Genomic DNA, 15,982 nt, shown 5'->3' with positions numbered 1-15,982 from the left:
ATAAAAACAAAAAGTAAACGTCACGAAAATAATAAATATTTAAAAAGGCCGTATCTAAGGTTAGGTCGTATTTATATTCCATTAGCGAATTATCTTCAGTGTCGCTGGCAATATAAATATGAATATTATATAGATACATACTGAACTTTTAATTAGACCAATGAAGCTTTTTAATCATCCCAAGGTTGACTCGTTAATATTTCGTGAAAACTGGGGGGTTTTCTTACTCTTTTATTGAAATAAATTTGCGGAATAAACAGAAGAAATACTTACGAGTCGATGGTGTTAATTAAAATAATAACAAAATAGGTAACTTGTAGGATTAGCAGTAGTAAAGTAGCTGCAGTCCTTTCTGAAATTTCAGAATAATTAAAAATACTTTCTCTATTCTCGTTAACGTATCCCGTCACGATGTATAAATGTATTAAGATCGTAATTTGTGTGAGGTTCTTAAATTCTAAAATGGTATATTCCCACGTTGTATCAGCATACCAAACTTATGAGGGATCCTAGTTAAGCCTACCCTATGTTATAGGCCAGATCTAAGTCTCCGGAGGTTAGGCTAGGTTAGATTATACTACCAACGGGAGGACCATAAAATAAAAAATGTATTCGGTGTAATATACTATTAATACTTATCTATTTATTGTATACATGTTTATTGTTGATATTATAAGAAATAACTAAGAAAATCCAAAATTTGAGTAGTTAAGTATTTAAAATATATAGTTCGATAGGTAGGTAAATATTATGAATATAGTATGCACAGAATAAGAAACAAAATATAAGTATAACGATAACATAAATAACATAACCAATGTGTGTAATCAAATATTAATGCTTAGAACCTTATTACTATATTAATTGTTAAAAATATAAGTAAAAATAATACTTTTCTATATAAATATATAATACTGTGCAATTACATAATTTATGTAACACCTGCATATGCACACAAACTATTTAAAAATCTCAGTAGTATAATATAATATTGATAGTATTTCGAATAGGTAGTCATTGACAATATTTATAGTCTCTTTGTCATAATAATTCAGTTTTCATTTTAAAAGAGGAAAGTAATTTAAATAATTATACACTCTTGTGTAGCTCTAAATCTACCTATTCAGAATAACACCTATATTTGTATAAAAAAATACTCAGTAGTCAGTAAATAATATTTGTGAGATGAGCAAGTGTGTCTACGTACGTAGCAACGGTAGAATGGTGCAAGGTGCAAGATACTTAATCGTTGAACTTTGATATATTCTTAAACCGATTCTCATTCAATGTAGTAACTAGTATAAGTATTTTTGTTATTTTGCTAATTTCCTATTTTAATTGTTTTGAAAATATTTGTTTTCAGTCAAATATTTATTTTAAATACACGTTTGACCATTTATTTTTAAATAATAATAATATCAAAACATTGCACAAAAAAAACATTATTTTAAAGATTAAATAAAAATTAAAAATTATAAAATTAAAACGGCCATCTCTATTTGTATGTTGTCTTATATTTTATTTAAAAATATAAAGTTCATTTTTACAATAAAATGTAATAATTTATAAAAATTAATGATTTTTTTTTTTGTGCTGATATATTGGTTTATCTATTCTCAAATATACGTGAAACACTTACACAAAACATGCGATTTGTGTGCATAATAAAAATATAATATTGTTACTGTGTATATTATTGTGGTGAATAGTATCATTTACATTTTTATCGGTTTAATTCGTAGAAAATAACGTGGCCGATGACCAGAAAAAGTCAACTGTTTTGCTATTGGGAAATACAACTTGACCTGCTGGATGGACGAGAACCTCGCAGTATAATAAAATTTAATATATTAAGTATTAAAATTTACCAATTAACCACCTAGACCGGTATTTTTTCACACACACACACACCTAGATATTCTATAGTGGCGTCTTGTAGTACGGGGATGAAAATAAAGGAAATTGTCAGTGTATACTATGTCGTCCTGTACATTATGATGTATATGGTAGGTATATAATAATAATATAATAACATGTATTCGTATACTGTTTATTGTGCGTCGGAGCGAAGTCCAATGCCAGTGACCGATCACTTAAGCCCATCGTCGCGAAATACTTCAAAGTCCACACGGAACGATAATAATATACGACGGAACGTAATATACATTCATAGTATATATTATATTATGTTTTATGGTATCTATACCATCCTGGTCAGAGTGAGCCCTATAATAACATGACCGAATAATAATGTCGAACGAAATAGTAATACAGACGCGCACGTGTCCATTCACTGGACGCCGAACGATGATGTATCATATTATTATTATTATTATCATCATTATTATCATTTTACCGAGGTTCTCGGCCGCTGGACGTGTCTCGCCTCGTACCGCGGCCACACCTAGGGAGGTGCCATCCGTCCTCCAGTGGATTTGGTTGAGACATTGATAGCATATAATATTTGATCTTTTTCCCGTATTAGGACCTGCATGACGTGACATGTGAGTGTTTGCATTGATTCTGGAACTATATTTTATATTATGGCATATTATTACTTGTTTGTAATTTATATTATTATAACATGCACCGCAAAAAAGCATAGTCTCGCTCAGAGGATCGTATAGTTACATTGTATTGCTACATGCCTACAAATTATATTGCGAATAATATTTATACATTTGATTCATCAACTCGCCGAAATAATAATATTGCATCGATCACACATGTTATAACCGCACGTGCTTTGTTATATTCACCAAAATAAAATCGTCAAATATCAAACAAATGATATTATTTGCCGCGAAACTGTATTATATTATCGCATTGACTGAAATTGCGTAATAATAAATAAAAATCATAGATTGGTATTCCGACGTATCAGATAGATTTCATAACCTGGCTTAAACGAAATAATAATATACGAATACTCTCGATAAAAGCGTATATTACCAAAGCTGGAATAAAATTAAACATTAAAATAAAATATATTGTATTGTATATTAATATATTGCCTAATCGTCTTTTCGAAATATTATATTATGCATAGTTTATGATCAATTAAATTGTAGGATCTGAATAACGGGTTTTTGTTCTTCAAAAAACGAGTGTGCCTAAAAGAAAAACCAAAAACTATTCGATCACGAATGGGAATTAAGAATTGGTATATACATTAATAACCTACTTCTTTTGATTTTTAAATATGGTCACTGGTTATTTAAAAACCTAATATTCGTCAGTAAATAAATTGAAAAACTGCCGATTTCGACAAAAACTTCAACTGGATTATTGCATATTAAATATTAAGAAACAACTCTTAAAGTAAAGTATGAAATTAAAGTAAAATTGTAAGCATATAATTGGTAGGAATCAATAGATGAGTTAATAGAGTTGTATGCGTTGCAATAATTGTTTTCTGTATCAAAAAACACATTGCTATTTGTTAAATATTAAACATATAAAGCATGTGTATAGGATCTCGACAGTTGAATAAGTTTTAAATAGAACAAAAAATGGGGCTTCTCCCTTGATACTATAGCACGCTATAGCTTAGTATCTACTGATGATCGATGATTTTATTACACATTATTTTACTTTTTAAGCTCTAGATAATATTCAGAGGGAATTGAATCGAGGGTCCCGTGAGTCCTATATACGCACAGTACGCATAATACACATTTCTCGATCGAATGCATAATACTTTAATGCCTGTAACGTTTTATAATAAAATAATAACTCTATTCGCAGGTGTTCTGCAGATATATGACGTATAGTATGCATATAGTGTATACCCCATCCCTGTTACCATTTGAAACACGTTTATAAGCTTAAAAAAATTTAAAATTTAATTCAATTATCTTTGTATGCATTTATTTTTTACAACTAATTTATTTGATTTTATACTTCAAAATTGTGAAGTACGAGTATAATAAGGCACTATTGACACTTTATATTATTACACGTACGTAAAATGTTTGTTTCAGAACGATCAAGCATTGACGACAATGCCCGGGTACGTGGCACTTAGTTTGGTGTTCATTTTGTTCGGCCTCGCCGTCGTTGCAGCTAGCATCAACTTGTTGGTTCTGCGTTTCATGACTATGTGAGTACTTACTACTTACCAATAGTTTATACATGGATAAATAAAATATAATACAAACAAACATTTACCATTAATAAGATATCATAAGATCGCATTTAAAATGGGAATTATTTTGAAGTTTTTTAATTCTATATTTTTGGTAAATGTTCGTGTTTTTAAAAACAATTTTATATTCGTACATAGATAAATTTAGCATTTAACATAAATACTTATATTTTTCTTAAAACATTTGTGTTTAAAATTATTTATTATAGGTACAATCCTTTTCTAGGTTTTATAACTTTTTTTTTCACAAACTATCCACTGCATCTGTGGCCATTGGATATAATATAACATCTTAGATATATTGGTACATTATATAAATACTTAACCAATGATAATCGAAATTGGATGACCTTGAAGGCGTTTTTGAGTTGAAGGTTTGGTATTTCAGAAATTAGGTTGTATGACTTTATTGGCTCTTTAAATAACAACGCTCGTATTTAAATAAACATCGAGGAACTAAATGCATTTGTGATTATTTTATTTTATAAAATTTAATACTTACCTACTGTACAATATTGGTCTGATGGCTTACAATATATTCCTTAGTACAGAGACATTTTCTCTGCAAAATCATATTTAAATATCAGGGTGAGGAACTAGATCTCTATGATAATATTGGAACCCGAACTTCACGAGAAACTTTATATAGCACATTTAGAAACTAGAATCTATACTTCGATAGAACTAAGGTCATTTTCAATATGAATTGAGGTAATAGAAACTGTTATATTTAAATCATATTAGAGCTAGATAGATTGAAAAACAATTTTATTTTGATGAACTTGAATCGAAATGTTTGTATTTTTTAAGAACCATAATAATATATACCAAAATATTCATTTTTAAAATCCCTAAATGAAATTGAAGCTAATGTATAATAAAGATTTCAGTGACTGATGAATATATTTGCAAAATACAACATTCATTGTTTTTTAAATGTACGTTAAGTCGAAGATTTCTTCACAGAAGTCATAAGTTATTAATATATACACAATTTTTCATTCACAGTTGGACAGTTGAAATCGAGAACAATCAAAAAATGTTATGAAAAACTATGACAGATGTAGGTACACGTAACCGTGGAGTAAATAAAAAAAAAAATGAAAGTATTTTTACTACGGCCCCTGCAGTATGAGGTTATCTCTCTCAAGGTACAAATGCAAAAAAATATGTCTTAACGTCTATAACTTATAAGTATTTTAAATCCGGGGAAAAATGTCGTCGACTCGATGACGTAAAAACAATGAGATCTTTGACACGGGGCGGGGTATGGTGATGTTGACGTCATAAACATGTGAATTATTGTTTAGATTCGGCTAACAAAAAACAATAAAGTACCCATTTATATTTTTAAAACGAAAACGTAATTCAGTATATCAACACATTTTTACATTTCGACACACGGCATGTGTGTATATGCATTATGTATGGTAGTTTATTATATATATATACGTTATATGGCGTACCGGTGTAATAAATCGTAGGTAACGCGATACGATGTACATTTTTAAAAACGTCACTCCTTTGGAATTTCTTTGTGTCGTTTTCGGGTCTCGGCGGTCGCCCAATCGTGTTACCGGCGAGAGGCGCCCGACTGGCGGGACGAAATTTTAAGAACCGGCGGCGACGCCGTCTCCACATAATATAACATACGCGTATTATTATAACACACCCCTGCTCGTCATCCCCTAATCATCGTGCTCATCGGACAACGTGTGCGTGCGTACAGCAAATATATACATGTATAATACGTTTCAATGTGTGTGGTACAAACATGGCCTTTCAGTACCCCCAGCATCCTAACCTTTTTGTTCATCCCCCACATCAACAGGCTGCATGAGCTGCACGGGAAGAAGGTCGTAACTCGGGGGGGTTGGCCTGGTACGTCTGCAGTTTAACTGCTAACCCTCTCACGGGTCTTGTCGTTATATAGTTATGATGGGCTCATCGTGCGTATACGCTGTAGGCATAATGATAATAATAGACTGTGCTTGTCATCTCATAGAGGCGGGGTCTGTCCAAATTGCATTGGCCATAATGTGTACTAGAGCTTTACCTTTTTTTTCAATAGATGTTGATAAAACTGATTTATATTGAAAATTTCATAAGTTTTGGTTAAAGGTATATTACAAAAGTTTAGTATAGAGCCACATTGAATTTGTTCATTTTTGGAAAGTTTGAAAAACAAATTTTGACGTAATTGGATATTTTTGAGAAAAGAACGATTTTTCAGTACACGGCATTAGTTATTTGATTGTAATCCAAAAAAATATTCATTTTTTTAATTATTTATCTTAAGCTATTTTTATCAAAAACCTATTCACACATATCTAGGATTGATGTTCCTACAATCTACATACTAATAACGGATATTCTACTAGCGGATAGTAATACTATATAAGTAATAGTTTTATGTAATATATATGATTTATTTTCTATAAAGATTAGTTCACTCTCTATACTACTGAATTAAAATAAATAAGTATATGATAACACTGCTGATCGACAATTTCTCCTCAGAATCGTTTTTTGAAAACAAAACATATCAATGATTATTAAAACCGTATATTTACATACATAGTATGCACTACAGATTGACCACTCTCAGACGTGTGATTCGTTTTATGCACCGCAATAATAATAGTAAGGCGTGTACGGTGTCATGGGACCAAATGAAACCAGATTCAATAGGTCATAAAAATTTTCAGGACCGATTTATTGTGCGGCCCCGTACACAATACATTTCCAATCAAATCCTCCAGCCATTATTGTAAATGCAGAGAGGAGTTATAATAGTTAGTACATACTTCAATGTTCATATATGGTATACATACAGGTGGACCATAGGCAAATATAGTAATAAATCGTTGACAGCCGTCCCTAATCGAGAGAGGAAAAAAAACCTACAGAGATAAAATCGATTTATTCCAAAAAAATCTTTTCAGGGTAGGTTGCCGGTTTCTATACTTGTCTTTGATATTTCGGTCCCCATAATGGCTGCATACCACTTGTATTAAAAAAAATGTATATTTACAGATACATTGCGTCCTTTTTTATGATAATTTATGTGAACGCACAGCGGGAGTTTTTAGAATGTTGTGTATAGACTACAGAGACCCACCTGCAGATTTGTGCGGGGATCACATCTATAAAAACATAGACCAGTAAAATTACTAAAAAGATTTTCAGAATGACTGTTTTTAAAATGTATACAAACGCACTTTGGGCAATTTTTTGAAATGTGTGCAAGCATGGTATGAACAATGATTTACTTATGTTTCAAAATATATGCGCAAACGGTGAACATATGTAGGTCCAATGGAATATAATATGTGTGCATTATATTATATCTTAAAAAATATGTTATTGATACATCTTCTGTTCTTTTGTTTTTACTTTTTTACGTTATTAGATTTTAATTTTGAGATGTAGTCAAAACATATTTCCTAACGATGTAACGGCGCCAGTCGTCAACAACCGTTTTCTATAACTGTTATTTGTTACATCCCTATCATCTATGTAGTGCGTGGTATTAAATTTATGTTTTAGTAATCTTGGAAACTAAACAGTCTGTGTAACAAATAAGAATAATTAATGTCTCTCCAAAAGACAATAATGTATAAAATGTCAGGTACTAATTAACAAAAATAATGATCACATCAAAGCTGTCTCCTGGAGCGTCTCTGGTTCATAAACTCTATATAAGTACTTGTCTTTACTGTCAATGATGACTTTTCGACATTAATGTTGATTACTTTTACGTTGATGTGATATTCTTTTGTCAATTTACTAATACTTAATACATTTTATCATTTATTGATTTCTACTAATTTTTGACACCTTATTAGTAAACACGTACTATGGCTATACCAGGGCCTCTGATTTTCTACATTGTTCCTAGAATAATATCGGTTCGCCAACGCCGTATAATTGTGGCCATGCGCCATAACACAATCCATCCGAATTGCGCAAGGTGCAGTTCTAGAATTCGGTTGCAATTTTTGGGGCGCGCACCCGAATTGTGGCGAATAATGTATTCGAAGCTAAAATGATTTATTAAAACTGCACTATCAAAATAATTCCTAAATTTAAATTTTGAGTATATAAGATCAAATTCAACAACAGTAAAATATTCAGTAAAGTTATTCATATTCTTAAAATATTGACCTTAACTATATAACAATACTTGAATGTACACACTTAATGCGAATAAGTGTCAATCAACAATCAACATTAAAAAAAATTAACGACATTGGCAGCTACCCACCAGTGTACTTAGTTGCAGAGTGTAGGTTTTCAACTAATAATTAAAGTACTTGAATGGTATTGTATGTATATACTATTTAGGAATGTGTATTTAAAAACTGAAAGAATAATTGTCATAAAAATTAAATAGAGGTAATAAGTCAGTCCTTTTTTAATGTTAAATATCAGCTTTAACCATATTGGCTATAAGTTATAACATATACCTACTAATGATCTGAAACTTTTTATAGTAATATTTTTTAATCTAATTTTTCATTCACATACCTACCATTCGCACAAATTATTTTACATAATCTTTCTTCCATTGATATAAACTATAAAAACGGTGAAAAAAAATCTTATCCCTTTGAAGTGAGAAGATTTTAATATGTAACCCGAAATTTTGTCTCAAATATATTATTATCGATTTCCATCAACTAGTTGCTCTCATATATTTTAGACTAAAATTTGTATGTACATATAATATTAATAATAATTTGAGTCATTTTTTCGGGCCATGCAGTAGATAACTATTTTATACAAATACGCAGGTACCTATATGTGTGTGCACGATCCATCCACCCTCAAGAAAATTCAGAAGTGCTCTTGAGATCCCGCGTCATGTATCTTATAAGCACTGCGTGTGAACGCATTGTATACTATTACCACGTTAATGTGTGTGTTTGAACAACAAGTTGTAGTGTTTGTAGCTCTAAAATAAATAATAATATACATAAATAGGTGATCACCGGCCTGTCGCTTGGGTGGTATTGATCTATAGACGATATGGCATATACATATAAAATTCAATACCGGGTGATACATTTAACGTAAGACAATCATTACATAAACTATTATCGTTTTTTTTTAATTTTATTTGTAAATACATAATTTTAAGTAGTTTAAAAACACCATATTTTTCAAAAAAGTTATTATTTTTTAAATATTTTTTATAGTCATTAATTTTCTTTAAGAAGACAACGTGCAATTTTAATACATTATTTCAAATAGAAATATTTATTGAAGCACTTCGATGTATAACCAATTTTGGGTGGACCTAGTTTATAAGTATAATATGTATTTTAACTTTTAAGTTTTGACTAACGGAATGAAGTGGTACATTCTTATACTGCTAAATGTTTGTTGACTATTTCGCTCATCTTAACTTTAAGTATTATCTATGACTAATAAACGACTTGTCCAAAATTTAATTTTCATGGATCTAAATACTCCGTTTAATATTCTGCTTCGGAATATTAAACTAAAAATGTATGTTGGCATTAAAAAGAGTAACAAGTAAAAACTTATAAATTATAACTAAAATTTTTTTTTCCGAAAATTTTGTTTTGTAAAGATTTGTTCTAAAAAAAAGTATTATCAATAACGTAAGTGTTTTCCGAAATAATGATTTTCTTACGTTAAATGAATCACCCTGTGTTTTATTCCTATATAGGTATAAAGGTACTCTTCTTAAAGAGGGTTCAAAACTCATCCTATAATGTAAAATACATTTGCTGATTGGCTTACCGAAATGCGGTTGTAATAATATTTTTATAAAACACCTTTAATAAGATGAAATGTTTTATTTTTTGTCGTCGGTACTGCGATCCTCGTCCATGGTCATGTCGTACTGCGTTATACCCACCTTAGTGTTTAATTGCAACATTTGGTTATCTACCCGAAAAATACGGTGAATCAGTGTACGTATGCCGTAGATTTCGATATACTACATTGCATCTGTACTATTTACATAATCTCCAATGTCTGGTGTGTCCGCTTATCCTAATTATCTTATCTTAATTATTGCTTACTGCTGTTTTGAATGTTTGGGTGTATGTAAATTGTATTTATTTTCCACCTGTAGTAAAAGTAATATAACTCCACGGAAACGGTTTAATTAAATTTTAAAAGACATTTAATTTTTTCAAATTAAAGTTTTATTCACTAAATATTCAATACATTTTTGAGCTGTAATAGCTTTTGTTGGATTAGAAGCTAATAATATAAAAAATATATATTCATAACCATATATATTATTATTTACCTAACTGTTTACTAACTACCTACATAATGCCATGGAGGTTGTGTAGCAGTACAGGAAACTTTTAAAATAAGGAGTAAAAGTTTTCGCAGAATTGTACGTGACTGAAAATATTTGTGAAAACGTTTTTCTGAAGACATTTATCATGACGTATTCTAACGATTTAATTACATACCTACGAATAGACCGTGAGCGGCGGAGAAGGGGCTATAATGCCTATGCCTAGTGCATAAACATATAAAAGACCTCTGAACCCCAACTTTGGGTATGTGATTGTCCTGATAGGTATACGTGGGAACGCATGACGTCCATTTGCCTCCTATAATACCTATTGTCAACATCATAATATAATATTATAATTACTATTTACCCAGGTCTCTTTCATCGTTTCTTGCATCGTCTATATTATCTTATTTAATGAACTATGACTATTATTTTCTAAGGATGTGTATAGCTATGAATCAAAACTGCTGTTTTTTCTGTATTATGAAAAATCGCCAATTGTAATTTTGTTGACATTTCCAGATTAATTATAACTAATTAACTAATAAATAAATAATATTAAAAAAAAATATTTACTGTCCTTATTGCTTTATAGTGTTTTTGATAATAATATGTTGTTAAATTATTAATTCAGTATATTTAACTTGTTTTTTGGACGGTTGCATGTAATCTTGTATTGAAATAAAATAATGCAGTATTTATTAGGAATGCAATGACACACCAGTACACCACCATTTTACGATTTCGTTTAATATGTTTAGTGATCAATAATAAATTAGATCGATATGAATCAATACAAATCAGCTATGATTTAAGCCACAATATGAAGAGACGAAGATTATTAATTAATAAGATCCGTTTAAAACCATCTTAAAACATTTGTCTGAGATTTTGTTTTTTTTTTAAATTCATATTCATTAAATACATTTTTATCTTAATTAAAAAGTATATAATGAAAAATACAATATTCTATTATTTATTTAGTCATAATTTTGATAAAGATAAGATAAGAAAGGTCACCGGATGTTACCTTTTTTACACTCAGCGGCGTAGCGATAACGCTCAAGACATACCGACGGTTTACAATGCAAATTTGTTTCAATAATTATCATCAGGCCATGAATTATAAAAAATAGAAGAATGAGCAAGAAAAACAAGTTACTAAGCTACTAAAATATTTTAATGTATTAACCTCAATATGGTCACGTCAAAAACCGTTACCCATATTATATAATTTATTACAACGTGCCATATTACGATTTATGACAGATTGAACGTATTAACCCCAACATGTCTATAAATATGTAAATATTTAAAAATATTAAAAACATATAAAAATGAATACGTTTTATTTTGTATATGGTGTTATACTGTTATGAGACGTGCTTATTTTGATTAGAAATTAACAACTATGCATTCAATAAAATGTATTTTCAACAATCCGGCCATCCAATTATCCAATACTGTATTTTGAATACGAAACAAAAAAAATATTCATGAGCAATTCGATGAATACTATTTGCACATTTTGTACGTCATTTAATAAAATGGATTAATGGAATAACTCAGTTACTATTACATATTAACAATAACTTTATGCCTAGTGTAATCAAATCTGACAGTTATTGTTAATTTCCACATAAAAAAACTGAGAACATATTTTTTCATAGTTACCTACTAAAAATATCCAATTATTAATGAACTAAAAAAATTTGTTTATCGTGAGTAAGGTTAAACTCACAATTTACCGTAGAATTACACACTCTTCCTCCTCACCCATTCCGTTTTGCTCTCTAATTGTGCTACTACGAGCACAGGAAAAGTCCGTCTGAGCGAAAAAACTGGTAACATTATTCGTATGATATAAATATTGTATATTATATAATCAACCATTTAACGATGTTAAAAGTGAATACGCGTGTAAAATATAGTTCCATGCATATTAACATTATAAGGTCAGAAGTCAGAACAATTGATTATAAATATACTAAATAGATTTTTAAATGTATAAAGACTGTATAGATTATAATATTATGCACCGCTATGAGACCGCGGCTGGTGACGTCATAGGGCACAGGTCGTAGAACCGATCTCTCACAAAACGACTTGTATGAATATGCCAGCGGTATACATGGTGTCCTTGAGAGTTTAGACCATAGTTTTTATTCTGAACACGTGTGTCGTTGGGCCTATATAACTTTGTATAATTAATTTAAATATTTTAAATTCAGGTTTTCGGATAAACGGAATCGAATACAACCGTTTTCTCGTGTCTGTACCTTTAGAATAAAATATAATACATTATGCGTACGACGTCCTATTCATACCTACCACCTTATACCTTACATAGTATTCAAATAAAAATGTAATAATTTTTTCGTATTAGAATTTTATTTGAAATACTTTTTTTGTAATTTTTTATTTATTAAAAAAATATTTTTTCCGAACCCATCCGAAATAGTTTTAAGTTTGTAAAAACATATTCATTTTTGATTTTCTATTTTCTAGTTTTATTTTTTTATGAATGTCGATAAGAACATTTTTTTGTTTGAATACAAGGTTAATCATAAGTTATTCATATATCATTTAAAAAATAAGAAAAAAACACGGGTCAAAATATAAATTCTTTATGTGCTTAATTCTTAGATTTTTCTATGAAATTCATCAATATCAAAAAAATGCACTATTTTTTTTTTAAAAGAGTTACGTTATAATTTGGACGGAATTATATATTCAAACTATGTTAGTTATTTTATTGATATAATTTAAAAATATTATTCATTCGTTGGTACTAGACATTTTTAAGGTGTATTAGTATATTAGTATATTTTACATACACTATAACATTTTAAAATTACCTAATTTTTTTGGCAAAAAAATAATTCTTGTTATCGTATGACTACTATTAATATAAACTACTTTAGCAGTACTATAAAATGCACTTAGTTATAATACTTGTATGGTTACAAACCGTCTTCGCTCAAAATAATTTTTTATATTATTCAACGATTTATCATTGAAATCCAATTTAACACATGTCTACATAATAACAATGACTCTTCTATGACAAGGTATACTCAATACCTACAATACTATAAGAACATTTACATATTTTTTCCTCTCTTTTTATTACTACCTACTGAGTTTTTCTAAGGAAAACAATTTCTGATGGCAAGGGGTCATTCCTAATCAAAAACAAACCTTATTAGTTTCTGATATTTAATACTTTACTAAATCTATATATAATGAAGTTTTCCTGCATTCTATAAAGTAAAGTACTTAAGTACGTATATATTCACTTTAATAATTTGAAATAAGGTTGATAAATATTGAAAAATAAATAGACAACATTTCTCTATCACATTAATATGGCTATATTTTTATAATATTTTGAATTTATGTATCTATTATAACATGCACAACATATTTTATCGGCATTTAATATTTGTTTATTGTTAAAACCAATACACCCTTAATACCGACCGTGGGAACCAATATTATGTAGACGTTTAGAAACACATTTATTTGTACAGAATACAATGTATTATGTTTATGGTCGTTTGGCGATGGTGATGTTGCTATAAATATATTTTATAGGCTTACATTATAGGCACGTCATGCACTTATCTGGACTCGTCGCGCGTCGCACCACAACCCCACATTTCGGCAGTAATACTATACGAACATACGAAACCACCTGTCCCCCGGGGTGGCTGTTTCGATCGCGTCTTGCTCGAGGGTCTGGGGATTAATGTGCTTCTGTCTATTGAAAACCGTGGAACGGGAAGGGATCAAGATATACGAGTTTGATTAAAATCGTCCTGATGGTGAGGGGGGAGGGGTGGTGATGCATGCGTGGAGATCTATACACACATATGCGAAGATAATATTATAACATATGAACAGGGGACCCGTCTACACCGCTTTTCATGAGTCAGAGGTATAACACATGCCCGATACATAGACATCACTCAATATATTGTAGACTTGGAATAAAAAGCAATACCGTATTTGTTTTTGATGTGACGTTTATAGAATTTTAAACATTCCACGTGGAATCCATTTCTGTGGTACAATAGGTACTATACTTTTAGTTGTGTGAAATGTATCATTAACTAAAAGCAGGTATTGAAATTTTGATGAACTGGTGAAAAGTAAAAGCATTTGAGTTTCCAACAATTGTTTTCACACTGCACCTTTTATACGTCTTTTATCATCCATAAAATTCTATTGTAAAAGGCCATGAGATTAATAATCGATATCTGTATATTGAAATTTTTATAGATATCATGAACTAGGTAACAAAATAAGAAATTGATTGAACCTTAAAATGTATTTATTGTAGAAATGTTGTGTAGCCACAACAGGTTCTTAAAGACAGTCGCGTGAATAATATATTTAAATATTTTTATGGAATGCAGGGTGGTAATTTTTCTTATTTTGTCAGAACTTATGAGCACTTGTATGGCTCTATCTACCTTTTGAATCTGTATCAGTTTTTGAATTTGCTGTCGCTGTGATGAAGTCTATGAACTGATTTAATTAATACCTAATGCAGTAGTTTCAGATTAAACATACTCGACAATATTTTGGATAACTACACATTGTTATGAAGAACACACGCACACATATACAATCTCAGGTATCTATACGGTCTTATTATACTTCCGGGCGAACAGACCATCCTTTGATTTTTTGAAGTCTCTGTTTTTTGTGACGCGCATACGCAATAAAAGTCCTCATATAAAACAGCCGTCGTTGTTCAGGCCGATTTTATTGATTTCTCCCTCCACATCAAACACTGTCATGTAAGTAGACGAGGTATATTGTCACGCCATTTACCCTCCAGTGTATAATATTATTATTTCTAATGTTTGTATGTATATGTGTGTGTTTCTCTCGTCTACCAAGATCTAGATTTGAATAATCATTCGTGTAACCAGTTTATACAAAACGAGGAGGTACCCACCACATTTTATTATCATTGTGCCACATTATAAGACAAAACACATTATAGCTTAAAAGTATAGGTGCTATTGAACCTTTTGTGTCATTTTTTTTCCTTGTTGAGGGTTTTCAACAATGTTTGTTAAATAACTACAGCCATCATATGCAATACTGCATGGTGGAGTTATTTTCTATAATAAACTAAATAAATAATGACTAATTATAATTTATTTAAGTTACAATAAAAATTATAAAATTATGATTTGGGCCACTAACAGCTAATTAACTACATTTTCCTTTTAACACTGTATTGTTTCCCTAGATTTTTTGTAAGAAGTTTAGGTTAGGTTGGTGCTAACGGAGTTGCTGATTGCGGCACGAATACAGGTAGTCGTATTTTTATCCCAAATATAAGTATCCCGATTGCGGCCCGTCCAAACACACATTGGTTCACAAAATAGCTTAAAATTAATAAAATTAAGCATTTTGTATTAGACATATTTGTATATGTAACTCAAATACAATGTCTCGTTTATGATTATTATCATAAATATATGAATAAATATACAATTATTTCTTGCAAGACTGTGAATAATATA

At 30.0% G+C, this 15,982-nt stretch overlaps 1 protein-coding gene across 4 annotated transcripts in view; it reads left to right on the top strand.

Moving 5' to 3' along the window:
* LOC111034808 (two pore potassium channel protein sup-9-like) overlaps window positions 1-15,982 on the top strand; it is an 81,499-nt gene that overhangs the window by 49,864 nt on the left and 15,653 nt on the right. For all 4 annotated transcript variants that reach the window (XM_022316189.1, XM_022316187.1, XM_022316186.1 and 1 more), the window contains one exon: window positions 3,984-4,102. In XM_022316189.1, the coding sequence (XP_022171881.1) occupies window positions 3,984-4,102 (119 nt within the window). The remainder of the gene's footprint in view (window positions 1-3,983; window positions 4,103-15,982) is intronic.

The sequence above is a fragment of the Myzus persicae genome, unplaced genomic scaffold (assembly GCF_001856785.1).
Source record: "Myzus persicae strain clone G006 unplaced genomic scaffold, MPER_G0061.0, whole genome shotgun sequence".
Classification (NCBI taxonomy): Eukaryota; Metazoa; Arthropoda; class Insecta; order Hemiptera; family Aphididae; genus Myzus; species Myzus persicae.
The sequence above is the reverse complement of the archived record's forward strand: the minus strand, read 5'-3'. Positions and strand labels throughout refer to the sequence as shown.